Genomic DNA, 16,444 nt, shown 5'->3' with positions numbered 1-16,444 from the left:
TAAATTTAAAAAAAAAGTTAAAAAACATGGAGAATTTCTTGAAGATTAATATTTTAAAGTCTGATTTTTTATAACATTTTATGTGGATTGTCAAGCCCAGGGTATATTGTTAATTAAAAGAAACTCATAAACATTGCTGGAAGACAGGATTAAGGAACTTTGTGTTCAGAGTGACTTTGGTCTGCTTTAGTTGTCATAATTTAAAAGAAATATTTGAATTAAATAATATTTCTGGTATGTACAAATGTAAGCTTTTGTTGTGTTTTAATTAGCTACTTTAAAATAAATTATATATATTATGCAGTCAGAACTAATATAAAGAAAATGAGCTTGAGATTATTTTTTGTTCAAATGCTGTATGTTTGAAGAAACATTTAAAAATAACATGGTTTCTTACTTTCACTAGTTGCCATTTATTTTTTATTACATAGCCATCTAAAATGTGATACCGGGTACTTGTCACTTAAGGTACCACTTAATTTATTTTGTTGATTATCTGGACGCCACCTATTTTCATTTTCTCTTTCTTTTATTTGTCAAAACTGCCATTACAAACATATATAACCTTTTAAAACATTTAAAAAAATGTTTTCTAATGTTAATTAGATGATGTTAGCTAGTGTTAGGTTAGGTTTGGATATAGTATGAAGTTCAGTACATGGAATTGTTAAGTTATCAACATAACTTAACCAAATATAATCAAATGCTCGCTTTTCTCATTAAACTAAATGTCATGTTTGTTTTGCTCGCTAACATCATCTAATTAACATTAAATATAAAAATTGTATTTAGTACTTGGGAGGAGGAATATTAAGCTTTGAATTCATTTTTTTTTTATTGGTGCCCGTATTTAACATAAATTAAGCTACAATTACCAGTTACCAGTGTAACTGGTACAATACAAGGTATTTGATTTTATGATTATATGACTATAATTAGGTTATTAATTAAAATTAACTTTGCTTTTTTATATTTTCTAAACAGTTTTATTGTAGTTGAATTTTGTTATTTTTTTGCTTATATTATTTTTTTAATCCAGAAAAAACAGTTTTCACTTTTTACTGTTGTAAATTAAACATAACAAAATAAGAGTTGAAGATTTAAGAGTAAAAAATAAAATTACTCCAGAAATGCTGGTTAGTGTATGGGATAAACTTCTGTATCTGTTGGGTATGTGCCATGTAACTGAAGGTGCTCTCACATTGAAAACTATTAGGGAAAAACTGTAAGAGTCACTCTTATTTTATTTTTGATTTGTTGCTGCAAATTGTGTTAAAATTATTAAATTAAGTAGCTTTAAAACACTGCTACTTTTTGTACACGTATAATGAAAACAAATAAATGTATGTGGTCTAAAGATATATGAGCAGGTGTATGAATGTTTTCTCTTATAAAACTAACATAATCAAACTAAGAAAAAAGAAATTGTAATCTCTATATAAAAGAGAACATCCTGACTGACTGACTGACTCATAATCAACGTACCGCCAAAACTATTATAGGTAGAGACTTTTTCAGAATACCTTCGTATCTTTAAGTAGGCGTGCACTAATTAAGGATTTTGCAAAATTTTGATTTTAAGGGGTTCAAATGAATGATTATAGTATTTTCAGTATTAATTTGTGTCGAAAATATTTTTGTTTTAAGATCAATCAATATTGAATGAATGGATTACGGTAGTAAAATTTACTGATAATTTAATTTAAATTTATTGTTTATAAACATCTAAGAAAAAATCTTATTTTGACGGGAATCATCATGTAAGCATATTCTTTCTTCTGGCTCTTATTTGTTGGTGTTACTTCTTCCTACCGATTGTTTATAAAATTTAAGAAAAAAGAAGTCATGATTTTTTATGAGTCAACAGGTTAGTGTAGTGTTAGAAAAAGTGAATAAACATGTCAACGATAACTGAGAAGATAACTGTCAACCACACGTTAATAACCCAAACAGTTAAACCTATCAAAGGAGATGGTGCATTTGCTTTTCTGAGCACTTGCTTTTCACTTATTTAGGGATGAAGAATGATGTCAGGAGGTATGAAACGCAGTCGTTTCGTTTGTGGCTGATCATTGGATTGACTTTGTTCATATGTCTTACAAATCTTCAGATGGTGATAACTTTCCAATGTGTGTATGTACATGAAATGTCAATTCATTCAGTCTATGGTGGTTATTGTGAATTATTGCAGCTGGTAAGATTTGTCCATTTTTATTTGAAGTTTATTACAACTGCAATCTTTATTGGAAATTTGGTACTGACACATTGCCTGTGAAAAATTGTGTCTTACTGTGACTATTAATAGTGGTCATTTTGATGTATATTTGCCTGATTTCCTTAGAAGATAACATTTCACAAAATTCTTCAACTATTCCTGTTAGAAACAAAAAGCATCGTGCGAGGTTCACAAACAGAACAAGAAAGAATTAAGTCAAAAAAGTGATGAAAAGTATGCACAAATCAACCTAGAAGGTAATAGAAAAGCTGTGAAAAAGTATCAACAAAATCATTCAGAGGTCTGTAGAGCTGCAGTAGTAGCCTATCAAAATAGGCATCCAGAAGTACATAGAGCTGCTGCAGCTGTGTATCCAAGCAATCGTGCTATGTTCATAGAGCATCCCAAAATCGATATGAGTGCAAGATTCCAGGGATTTGTACAGAAAATCATTTGCACCCATGGAAAAATAAAAGACTGTCTGGTTAAAGAGCAATCACCCTGACCATGACCACTTTATTGACCGCAGTAGAAAATATAATGTTTGTTTGATGAAATCTTTTGGTGCTAAACAGATTGAAGGTTTTATGCCGACTTTTAAAGTGCAAGTTTACCATGTATGTGGCAGTTTGATGCCACATTTTCAGGAAGAGGCTAAACTTTTGCAAATATATTTTGCATCACTCCAAAACATTCAATAAATATGTTTAAAATTCAAGTATTGTGTGGGTGAGGCTGTGACGGGTAACCTGCTAGTATGGCAATAAAAATGTTATTTTGACAAGAAAAAAATACTAATGTACACATGTTAACAAAATATGCCGTGAAGAAACAATTGTAGTAAGAAAATTAGAAAATTTTAATTTATCTCTGATGTGTGTAATGTTGATTTATTTATTCATTAGTACACAATAGAAAAAAATCACTTTCTGTTCACTTATGTACATAAACAAATCATCATAGTCATCTAATTTATAACTAATTAGAAACTAGAATTTCTGTCTTATATAAATCAGTGAAGAGGTTTTGTTTTTCCTCAAACAGTAGTATTATAAGATAAAAATTAAAAGTAAACCAAAAGAAATTATATACATAAAACATTAATTACAGTAATACTGTAGTACATGTTGGTTTGTCTAACCTTCCTTCTGCAGAGGTTGTGTTTAAAGATGGATTTATAATTCAGTCAAAAAATGTTTACTTCTATACAAATTTAAAACTTAAAGGATTTTGCATCATAAATAATAGTGGTATGAGCTCTAGGCATAGAATTGAAGGCTAGAATTGAAAAGGTTTAGTTGCATGCGTGACCATAGATTGATATTCCCCCTTTCCACTTGACATGACGCTAGCTAAGATAGTTATTCATGAACTGAAAGCTTGCTGTGCAATTTGCTAAGTCGATCTAGTTTCAGTTCGTTTTATTTGTGATCCTCCAACTGACTGTAAGATTCGTCAGTGGCATAATCAGTTTGAAATGATTAGATATCTGTATAAAAGGAAGGGTAAGAGGTGATTAAGGATATTTAAAGAAAATGTTAAACATGCTGGAGTCTTTCTAGTGTACTCCGAAAAAATTGTTATAGTTGTTATAGGCTTTAAAGCCTGTAGCATAATAATGTAGGCTTTATGCCTACAGCATAATAAGCTTTGAAGCCTATGATAATGCTGTGAATGCTGACTAGCAATCAAAATGTTGTGGCAAGAAGCAACTTTCTTAATTGCATTGTGTTTTATGATGAGTGAATCTTAGTGGAAAAAAATAAGAAACGTAATGTACGCATCTGAGAGTCAGAAAATCCCATCAATTTATAATGTGAAAAGGGCTTTCAAACATTAAATGTTTTCTTTGCAATATCGGCTAGTTTACGGGCATTCTTTTTCACTGTAACTGGAGTTGCTTATTTGGGCATGTTGTGTATGTGGCTCTTTCTCAACTGCAAGATAGGCCAGAGAATTTTATTTGGCAATACTATGGTGCGTCTCCTTAATGGGATAACTATATGGAATCAGCTGAATGATGTTCTTCCATTCACTTCCGTTGGCATGTACTGGATGACTGTGATGTTCTTTGGTGTCTTACAAGGCCATCTAATCTGACCATGTGATTTTACCTTTAGGGTTTCTATAAAGGGTCTTGTGTATGTGCCTCTGGTACCTACTGATCTGCAAGATTTGAAGCACAGGATTAAAGTAGCTGTTTCTTCCATTACTTCAGAAGTGCTGGTTATTGTATGGTATTGCTACTTTTGTATTTGTTGGGTGTGCCATATAACTAAAGGTGCTCTCAGGTTGAACACTATTAGGGAAAAAAAGAGTTACTCTCATTTTATTTGTAGTTTGTTACTGTAAGTTTGGTAAGAAATATTAAATTAAATAGCTTTAAAACCTGGCAAAACATAAATAAATGGATGTGGTGTAAAAATATGTGAGAAAGGTGTATGAATGTTGTCTCTTATGTTGGCATACTAGTGAAATATGGTGAACTGCCATCATTACAGTTGATTGATTTACTAGTGTTAGAAGTCTGTTCTTTGGAGACTTTTAACTGCAGTGTAGATTTAAATGTTAGTAGTAATGCTGGAAGATTTGTCAACACATGGTGTGTTTGATGAATACTGTATTTTTTTTTAAATTGTTATATTTTAAGGCTTATGTAATCTTTATTTTTCAGACATGGCAGAGGACTTTGATGTTGAAGCAATGCTGGAGGCACCATATAAGAAGGGGGTAAGAAGAAGTCATTTTATGTTTTTAACTTGCAGGAGAACCTGTGTGTCTGTAATGAATTAGCACTATGTAATGTATGTTAGATTTTACTGTCCCATCAAAATTGTATAGTTGCATTATTCATTAGGTTCTTGGAGTTTTCATTAAAGAGGTTTTTTTATATGTCCTGTATAGTCCATCATAAGAATTAAACTTTAACTGATGGTATTTGCTATTCTTAAAACGTAATTGATTTTTATTTAGATGCCGATAATTGTCTTATGTGGATTACTATTACACAGTAGTGTGTATTGGTCTGCATAGTTGAATTAGTTTAGGAAGTGGAAGCCATAATCAATGCCCCAAAAACCAAATTTATTAACTTTAAATAAAAACTTGTCCTCTCGTTAAAGTGAAGTGAAGTGAAGTTAAGTTGTTGAAGCAATGACAAATCAATTTCCATAGTTGTAGAGTAGGGTCAAATGCTTCTTACTGGTTATTGTAGCTTCTATCCATGTTGCAAGCCTGCTGCAGTCATGGGTTGAGTCAGAAGTCAAATTACTCTGTATGACTTATCAGCAATTTACAAATAACATTTATCAATAATTTTTATAATCTGATTTACTGTTCAGTGTGGTGTGCATCATTTTATTAAGTAGCCAATCTGAAAGTTCCACTTAAACACTTCAAATTACTACTGAGGTGAAAAAAAACTTAAATTTAAATGTTCTTAAATAAAGTATCAATTCTTTCAGTTAAATGATTTTGAAATATTTTTGCTCAGTTCTGTTGCTGGGTACTTGGAAACTTGTGTATTAAGTTATTTAAAGGCCTTCAGAATTCTATTATCTGAAATCGTGTTTTTTTATTTTCATCTACATTTTATTTGGCCTTATGTAGCATAATTATAGTCATTGTTTTTTTGTCTTGTCAATCTTCTTACCATAAAATATGTTACTGGAATATGTCACATTTGTTATGTTTTATATAAGGGTTGTTCAAAAATTTGTTGAAGATTGGATTATGATGTAGTTAATAGTTACTAAAATAGAGAAAAACTGTTTTTGATCAATAGAAGTCCATGCCTCCTTACAAATTTTTGATATTTTATATAGATTAAGTTTAAATCAAGGCCAAGACAATCAGCCTGTGAAATTCATTATAAGTAGATAATTTGTACACGTGATAAGTGTGAGCTGTAGATGATGCCCGAACAGACATACAATTGTATGAGATAGGTACTTCTGTATCGTGTTCTTATTTCGTAATATATTTAAGTATTATAAAGGTTATTTAGGCAATCTACACTTCATCAGTGTAGATTTGGTTACTTTAATAGTGTTTCTGATAATCTTTCCAGTATTGCTAAAGAAGCAAAAAAATTAGAGATTTCAAGATTTTTTTAATACTATTAAATCTATTAAGGCTGGCTTGCCTAAAGTTTTTCTTTTATTATTGATTATTATAAGGCCATTTTAACATTTTTGTTGATCTTGTAATTAAAATGATAATTGATCTTGTAATTAATCATTTATCTAGGAGGGATATTCCTGATTATATATATAAATATATCAATCATATCCTTCATGGACCCTTCAGGTTTTGTATAAGTTTTGTTATAATACATTGATTAATATATTTTGTTATAATTGAATTCATGTTTGTATTAAGTTAAATTTATGTTATAAAACATTTTTTAAGCTTGCTAATAATGTTAATGTAAAACCTTAGTAAGGTTTACATAAACGTTTAAAATAAATTCATTTGTTTAATATTGTAAACAAGAACTAATTATTAATTTTTAAATTGTACTTATCACATATTTTGATCTGTCACAGATTGCACCAGATTTGCTTTTAATATACTTATATGTGCAATTTGTATCACAATTTGTTTTTGTGATTATTATATGTGTTAGTGTGAATTTCTTTTGTGTATGTGTGTCGGTGTGTGAAAGAAAAATTGAATGGGGGTGTGATTTTGTGGTGGCTTTTGTTTTGCATTTTATTTTACTTGGCTTTCAACTGATGAGTATCCCATTTTCTCTATCTTGTAGACACTAGCATGTCCCACATCTTGTTACAACTTGCTCGACGTTCATCATGTCATATGTGAAACCTGCTTGGACAGAGGTAGTGTAATAGTAATATTCAATATAGTATTACAATACATTTATGACAGTTTATGGAATATTTTAAAAAGTTAATTATATTTTATAATATGTATTTTATCTGGCCTTGCGAGTTTATACAGATCACTTAAATAATAGTTAAAGTATAGGTGGTGGTAATTTGTTTTTATATCTTTAAAAACGGTGACACTGATGAAGCTACTAGTAATTAAATGTATATATTCAGTATTATGAACTTATCTAGTTTATTTTATGTTTTTCAAATAATTATTTATGTTTGTAATTCAGCTGAACAATTGACTGAATTGTTACTCATTTAGAAGCACTTTAAAAAATAAGGTGTGAGATTATAAAACAAAAGACAGGCACTTGCATAATTAACATTAGGAATATAAATTATAATTAGCATGACACATTGAATGTTTGCCTTGTCAGTTTTGATTACCTGGGGTTTAAGATGAGCATGGGGTCGATAAAGGGTTCAATATCCAATAATTATCTTATCATTATTTTTAGCATTTTTATAAGCAAATTTTTACCTTGGGCTAAAAGTTCTATGGGAAACTTTGAAAAAAATTGGTTCATAAATTTATGAGAATGTATAAAAAAAATGCTTGTTTTTCTAATAATAGAGTATGGATTTTGTCCAGCATTTTTTTTCTTTTTATGAATGCATATTATGGGAAATTCACTTATTAATTTCAATTTATAGTTAATGTTAATTATTGTATTTATTTTTATTATTAACAAATTGAGTTAATAAATAAAAATAAAGTAATTATTAAATTTATTAAGATTTCTTTTTTGTAACTGTGTTGGCCTTTAGTGACTTTTTTTTTAATGAAAATGCATATTGTCTGAAATAAAATAAGTAATTTTTTGCTCTTAAATTACACATGCTTTGGGAACTAATGTTAATTAACATTGATAAGAACAATATGGTAAACATCACGCTACAATATTATTGATTGTGTATTTGTTGTTTCATGTTACTCTTTTCATCAGCAAAATATTGTTTTATTAGTTTCACATCTAACATCCTATATAAGCTGATTGTTTCACACGTCTCAAGTGTTCTACAAAGATAGTATAGTCTTTCTATAAAGAAAGTTTCAAGTAGCATTCTATTAGTGAAAGGCTGTGAAGTAAGGAGGTTAAAGTTCGAGCAGATAACAATTGTCATGATGTTGATTTTTTATAATTTAACAGATTTTATTAAAAGTTTCATGTCACACATTTTATTGAATGAAATGTGTTATATTACACCCTTTCAGATGTTTCTTTCTGTTATTGGGTTTATGAAAACATTTTAAGTCTGAAGAAAGAAATGGAAATCCTTGATAGTACACTTGTTTAATAACTTTGTTGTATTTACAAATCAGTAATGCATGCACATGATTCAGATTTTTTTCCCATTACCTCTGTATTTGAAGTTTGTAGTGTTTGGCTATTAAGTTGCTATTTACCTTCCTTCAAAGGGATTTTACATTAATCAGTCTTTTTTTCATGGAGCATTATTTCCATGTTGATGTTTATGTAGTGTTTATTTTGAAATTTTTGTTATGGACATTGTGTTAGTATTGTTAGTAGCGTGTTGATTTGGAGTGTTTATTTAAAACCTTTTTTTTTACTGTTTAAAAATGTAGTTTTTTATTTTGTAATATTATGTATTATGTTTGAATAGGTTTTTCTTACTACAGTAAACTCTGTAGCAATGCTCTATGTAATGAAAATTTCTGTGTAAAAAAGAACTGGGGGACCGTTTAAAATTTTTATATCAGTCAATGTATTTTTGGCTCTTATACAAAAGAAGGTGAAAATTGTCCTATAGAAACCAAAATAAATGTATCTGCTACTTCTAAAGCAATGGTACTTTTGAATTAATCAGGCTCAAAAGTACAAGTACTGTGTTCCTTTTACTTCACATATGCCAAAATTATTATCCTAATCAATTAGTGTTAAGCTCATGTCATCTCATGAGATGAGATGATTGATATTACCATACTGTCCTGCTCTAACTAAAAAATTCTTGAAATTTTGTAACTTGTCTTCTCACACCTTCATAGGTGGTATATTACTAAAAATACTGACTAGTTAATTTACTTTTCATCATTATTTTGTGTCAAGGAAACTGAACACTATATGGTATAAAAAGTAGTCTAATGGCCTTGCCAGGCAAAATCTGGTGATTTTATGCCTGAATACTAACACTTTTTACTGGTAAAGTTGCCATTGCTCTGTTTTTGTCTAGTGTAACAATTGAAAGCTTTTTTAGGGGAAGTTGAGATATGGTGGTAAACATAAAATCTTGCCAGATAAGACTAAAGTTCAAAGATGAAAATTGCATAGTTGAAAAATTGGCAAAAGAAAAAGTAATTGTTCTAGCTTATACCATTATGCAGGAATTGAAAAACTGCAGTTATTAGCGTTGCACATTTATATCTGGGCTGTATTAAAAATGTTTATAACTGTGAAATGCTAATAAAAAAACTCTGTACTGACATAGTCCTATCTTCATAGAAAAAATATGAGATTCAGATGGTGAATTAAAATAGTAAAATTCTATTGTGGAAAAGTGCTGTACAACCAGATATCCAATGGCTCGCAATATTACAATCGTGTCTTTAATCAATACTGCAATCAGTGGACTTCAGAGTGTTAATAAAGTGTAAGGAACATTGCAGAAAAAGATTACTGCTTCATCTCATTAAAGAAACAGAGAATTAATATTTTATCTGTATCATGGCCTCATCTGCATTCTTCTTCAAAACTAGGACCTGGTTACAGTTGAAACAATATCTCATTTCAACACAATGTTCGTATGCAGAAAACAGTTTTTGAAGATGATGAAAGTAGCAATTTTTACTGGTCAGGGAATGGATTAAACAATTAATTGTGTTGCAATACTTCATCTTAACTGATTTTACTGACAATAATATCCATTGAAGTATCCTTGTCCATTATAAAGATAATGTAGAAGATAAAGAACTGAGCCAATATGTCTGCAATCAATTTTTAGACAGATTTATTTTTACTGTATTTTAGATGTAAAGTTGTCAGTAGCTATACTGAGTTTGGAAAATGGCAGTTATACAGGATTGTTAGAGAGCAAAATAAATAAATGTAAGCAATAAAAAATTACAATAATCATTAAAAAGTGTTAATAAATTAATGAGGACAGTTAAAGTAGAGTTTAGCAAATTTTTTAACATTATGGTGCTTAAATAAAAAATTAAGTAAAATTAAATTTAATATGTTTATAAATATTGTATGTAATTAAATTGTTTTTTAAGTACATATTATATAGGGTTCAATATCTTTTATAAAAGTTGTTTTCTGAGAATACAGTGGGAAGTTTACACTATAATTCAGAAATATTGTTGTTTGTTCTGTGGAATCCATTACATTGATAGTTTACTGTTTCAACTTTTCTTCTGATTCAAGAACATTGTTTTAAAATTAACGATCCAAACAATGATTATATATAAAAAGTAAACATTTTATTGTTTGAACTTGAGATTGTTGAAAATCACAAAAATTCTATTAGTAGTTTTTTTAATGATTAATTTAAAAAAATTAGGCAGTAAATAATTTCTCATTATTTGACATATGATTTTAGTCTTTAATCTAAAATCATTAAAATGATTATTTCATAAATTTAATTTTAATTTGATTTTACTTGGCACAATTTCCTTTGCAACAATAAATTAGCAAGTCTTGTGTGACATCTATTAGCTTATTCTTGTTAATGAAAATGAAACTAATTTCATTTCAGAAATTGAAAAACATATAACATTTTTATTTTATTTGGTATTCCAATCTTATCTCTATCAAAATAACATTTCTGAGTTACTAATATTTTTCAATACATTTTAAAACATTTAAAAGTAGATAGAGTGGTATACTGCAGAAAAGTTTGAGAGGTGATATTCTACATTTTTTGTCAGTGAATAATGGAAATATTTTTGGTTTAAATTATTTTTTTTATTTTCCATTAAAATTTTTCTTTTAGTGTTTTTCTGAAGTCTGAACTGCAAAAGTTTGAACATTTTTTTAATGAATAGACTTGCTGGATGATAAATATTTGTTGCAATTAAATTTAAATTATTAATGGTAATTGGGGATTGCGAAATTAGCCTAAAACTTCACATGTAATTAATGAAACAATTTTAAGAGAAAAAATAATTTATTATAAATATTTTACTTAGAATTTATAAATAATACACATGTAAAGAAAATAATGAGATGTTTGCTTTTGTTTTTCATTTAAAAGTTTCTCCATACTTTGATCTGTGTTAGAAACACAGAAAAGCAGATTGTTTTTAGGTGATAAAAGACAAATTTTTAGCGCAACCGTAGACGTAAAACTTTTTCACAGAGGTAAGGCTTTGTGATTGGGATTAATATTTTCAATGTTTCTGTGACTAAATTTCCACATTCATTTAGATGAGGAAGCCAAAATGCATCTAAATCTAAAGATGCCAATTGTAGTTGTAACATTCTACAGGCAGACATTTTGATGAGCTGGTCATGAAGTTCAACTGATAACTTGGCAACTGCAACAATGTTTTCATTAAATGGAATTAGTACCCATCTCTTAGAGAAATCATTTTTATCTTTCGGAAAATACTCTGCCAACTGAAGTTTTAGCTTGCACAAATGTTTTTTCATGCTATCCAAACTGTGGTGAGTAATAGTGTCTGCTTCATCCAAATTTTTCTCAATATAATCTGAAGCGAGTGGAAATATCTAAGTTTTCGCTTTCATGTCAACCTTTTGTTTAAATCTGAAAATACATCAGCTACGTAAGCCAAAAGTAACATATACGCATTCTGTAAAAACATTAGGTTTGGGGTTTGTTTATCATCTCATAACTGGGTTAACACTTTCTCTCAACGATAACCATTGTGACTTCTGTATGGAAAAGAAAGATTTTTTCTTTTCATCCATTTCATCACGTACTTTATCAAACTGCCTTTTTTGTACTGGTAGACTTTTAATAAAATTAACCATTTTTATAGCTTTACAAAGAATTTGTTTTAGATTTTCTAGCATATTTTTTGTAGCAAGAGCATGTCTGTGAAGGAAGCAGTGCATCATCCAGTCTGTCCTTTGTATAAGATGGTCTTATATTTTTTCAGAAATCAATTATATTTTCTTGTTATTGCCTTTGCACCATCACTATATACTGCAATACATTTTGTTCAGTCTTTGTTGTAGTTTTTAGTAGCTTTATTATAAACTTCAAAAAGACATTGTCCTGGTACATGACCAATTGATAGCAAAACAACATATTTTCTTTGATTGATCTGTCCCTATCGCATTCATACCTCACAAAACATAGAACTGAGAAATGTGTGCCACATATGTTGATTCATCAAATTGAATACCAAAAATCACTTTAACTTGCTTGCTGAATTTTATTTTTTTGCTTCTCCCGTGCCCATTAGAATACTGGCCATATCAATTACACCAGGACATATGAGGTTTTCTATGATTGCATGGCATTTTGACATCATAGCTACTCTTAATGCTCTTGAGATAAGATGCTTCTTGTACTTTTATCATTATGGCTTGATTTTTCAAATAGAAGTTTGTAGATTTCTCAATATAATTCTCTTATGTTTAGTCTCAGAGTCAAATCAATTTAGATGGCTTTGATTTAATTGGAAGGACTTGAAAGTAAACAACACACTTTGGCTTTCATTTAATAAAGTAAAACCATAATTTAAATAACTCTTTGTACAATTTGTTTCATTTTCAGTAAAACACGCTTTTAAAAAATTAAATAAAGGCACTAGACACACGCTTCGCATTCGAAACTAAACTAACGCTTAGCAGTCCCCTCATGCCTCTTATACTGCTGAGAGCGTGACATGTTCAAATGTATTATATACATGTTCTAACATGACATTCCCACACCAAATAATGAAAGCAGACCAAATTACAAGGATGTATACAAGTTGGAACCTGTAAATTGTTCGTGTTTTTACACTTAATATGTATGTTCATACCAGTTGCTATCAATGTAGCCAAACAATTTTTATGTTTCATTGGGTTGGGGGTTGCAGGGTTATGAAATATTTATTATATATATTATAATTTTTTTTTTAATACTTTTTAGGCGTTGTGGAGCTAAAAAGTAGCTAAAAATCACTAGTATAGACTGATGGATTTTAATATCCAACCTGGGTTAATCTTATTTCCCATTTGGGTGGGTAGGTGTGTGTGTGTGTGTGTGTGTGTGTGTGTGTGTGTTTGCCTAACTTAAAAATAAAATAAAATACAGATAACATCAGTTGACATCACAAAAACAGCATTGTTGTTCAATATGTTACATATAATTTTAAAAAGTTCTTATTAAATACATTTTTTTTTGGTTCTGTTTTTTAAAAAGTTACTAGTTTAAAATTTTCATTGCTAACTGTTGCAAAACAAATTGCACTGTTAAAATCATCTAAAACTGAACATTTTGATTATGTATTAATTGAACATTAACTAAACTCTTTGATAACTCAAGCCTGGAAAATTTGGATATGTAATGTTTAACTTTTTATAATTGATTCTTATGTATTTTTAGCGCCGAATCTGAAAATAACCTTCATTTTTTTCTATCACATAGGATTTTTTGTAAATCACATATTTCAAAATTTGTGAAAATATTCTATAAAGTAGCATATAAACATTTTTAAAATAATAACTTAATGTAATATATTCACTTTTTTGGCTTATAAATTAATGTAATATATTCACTTTTTTGGCTTATAAATTAATGTAACATATTCACTTTTTTGGCTTATACACTGTGTATTATTTAGCTATTATTTAACAGTTGTGTATTAGTTATTTAGCTGTGTATTATTTAACAGTTAAGTGGTCAAAAGAGGGGGGAGATGGGGGTTTGGGGGTTTGGGTTGAAAATGATGAGACAGTGGGAGAGCTTTGCCGACAGTTGGACAGGATGTACGTGGACTTTTGACTTGATTTAACATTCCGTATGAAATAGATTGGATATTTTTCATAGATTCATCCAAAAAAAGCCTCAAAGTTGGTCTTCACAATGGGAATACATATCTGTCAATACTCATCGGACATTCTTTTCATTTAAAAGAGGGTTACGATAATTTGAAATTTGTTCTCGATAAAATTAAATAAGGCAATCATAAGTAGATTACATGCGGCAATCTCAAAATAATATCGATGCTCCTAGGACAGCAAGGAGGATAGACAAAGTTTCCTTGTTTTTTGTGTGAATGGGATAGCAGGGATGGAGAAAATCATTAGATAAGGAAAGATTGGTCAAAAATAGCTTCATTAGTACTTGAAACCAAAAATGTTCTCCAAAAAGCTTTCTTAGATCCTTCCACCTTGACACTTCATAAAAATTAAATGTATAAAAATAAATTAATTTAAAAATGTACTATAGCAGAAATTAACCTTATTTTGTGCTAATTTTCATTAGAAATTAAGTTGTCAGTGATCCCCCTGCCCTTGTCAGACCACTCAACTGTTATAGGAACTATATCTTTGTATAGCAGAGTTCAGCAACCTTTTTGTCAGGGTGCAAAATATTCAAAAGTTATTGGCACCATACTATTACACAATAAGCAGATACATTTGCCTTTTAAAGTCAGTAAAACAGTCAACATTAAAACAATAAATTCTTTTTCTTTTACAATTATTCATGATTAGTTTAATTAACTCATTAATTATTTATATATCGATTAACCAGTACGATACATATTGGATAGGGAAAAGTGCAACTATCTTGCATGATATGATATGGTTACTAATAATACGTAAGTAATAAAATATAATCAGTAATAATAACATTCAAAATAGATAGCACTCAAAATATGGTATTATCAAATTTATCAGAAGTGAGAATATTCCTATGTGCTAAGTAGGAAGTGTGTCAGTGTATAACCTTGATTGCTATTTGGTGACACTGAGCTTGTGCATTTATATTGTCTTATATATGTGCGATGCTGATTCTGTTATTGGGCTTAGTAGATGTGTAATATAGTGAGGGCATATAAAAATCTACATGACACCATGGGTGTCATTTTGCTGACTCCTGTTATAGGAATGCATAGTGTAATCCAAAAAATTGAATTTGTTATATAGAAAATAGTTTTATTGTATCACATTTTTGAAATGTTTCAAATTTGAAATATGCAATTTGCAAAAAATCCTGATGTGATGGAAAAAATGAAGGTTATTTTTGGATTCAGCGCTAACAAATATATAAGAATCAACTATCAAAAACTAAAAAAAACAGCCATTGTGGGCTTTTGATTTTGATTTCATGACTGTAGCTTAGTTTTAATGTCTCCTAGAACCTGATTGCAGGCCATTAAAAAAATACAAACAATTTTTTAATTTTTATTATTGAATCCCACCTCCAGTTTTTATTTAACACAGATACATAAGTTCTATTTAATTGAAATTTATTTTGATTTGTTATGCTGTTATAGCACCCTAGCTCAGCTGTTATGCAAATTCATCTGTTGCACATAGAATTTAAGCTTTTGTTCTAAATTGTTGAAATATTTGAACTAATTCAGTTAATATCCATCAAACTGGTGCTTTTAGTTGCTTGTACAGAGATTAGAAAAAACAAGTGTCTGTTAGTGTTAAAACATCTATGAGAAAATCTTTTCACTATGGTCTGTCATTTTAATTAATGGCTTCCTCCAGATATTCTGTTTTGATGTGACATGGGTCGGGATTACAGCACCAGTTACTTAACGCGATAGGTTGTACAGTGCTTGTTGCTGGTTTTTACCTAAAGATTTTTTTAATGTTAAAAATCCATGAAAATAAGCAAGAAAATATGTTAGCCGTTAAATTACAATGGAACTAAGTATGAATGTTTTTCATGCATGTGTTGCATTGTATTCAAATAATTTTCTTATGCTTGTATTTCATTACCTTAATTCTCTCTCATAACAGTGATGGTCTGTTATTGTTTTGAACACAAGTAATGACATTTATTTCTTAATTCATGGCATTCCTTCATTTTATTCAGAACATATTTTCATATCAAAATAGAGAGCTTGTGATTGTAATTGTTTATTAACTACATTTAATCATCTTAAAGTTAGATTATTCTATTGAATATTTAGCCTACTCCAGATAGGTTAGAGGTTTAACTTCAGATATAAAAATATATAAAACTTTTGTTGATTAAAATCTTGGAAAAAAATTGTTCATTCTGTTAAAAGATTAACTCAATATTAATTAAAGTTACAGTACTGATTAAAGTTAGTGTTTTGTATCAAAATTGTCCATTTTAAAAAAATTAGTTACCCTAGTTTTTTGTAATGTAATTTAAGTTTAACTAATTTTATGAAATAAGAACTACATTTGGGAATTACTGTTTGCAT

General features: G+C 29.1%; 1 protein-coding gene across 3 annotated transcripts in view; it reads left to right on the top strand.

Moving 5' to 3' along the window:
• The window catches only part of Caper (RNA-binding protein 39-like protein Caper), a 59,738-nt gene that overhangs the window by 2,994 nt on the left and 40,300 nt on the right, over positions 1–16,444 (top strand). For 2 of the 3 annotated variants that reach the window (XR_012755203.1, XM_075356774.1), the window contains exon 2: positions 4,890–4,945. Coding sequence is in view for 2 of the 3 variants with exons in the window: in XM_075356774.1 (XP_075212889.1) it covers positions 4,892–4,945 (54 nt within the window). In the remaining variant the exon portion in view is untranslated. Of the gene's footprint in view, positions 1–4,889; positions 4,946–6,980; positions 7,057–16,444 lie in introns of all 3 variants that reach the window. The other variant, XM_075356775.1, reaches the window with a different exon arrangement.

Source organism: Lycorma delicatula, chromosome 2, assembly GCF_047948215.1.
Source record: "Lycorma delicatula isolate Av1 chromosome 2, ASM4794821v1, whole genome shotgun sequence".
Lineage (NCBI taxonomy): Eukaryota > Metazoa > Arthropoda > Insecta > Hemiptera > Fulgoridae > Lycorma > Lycorma delicatula.
This window is presented reverse-complemented; position numbering and strand designations above follow the sequence as displayed.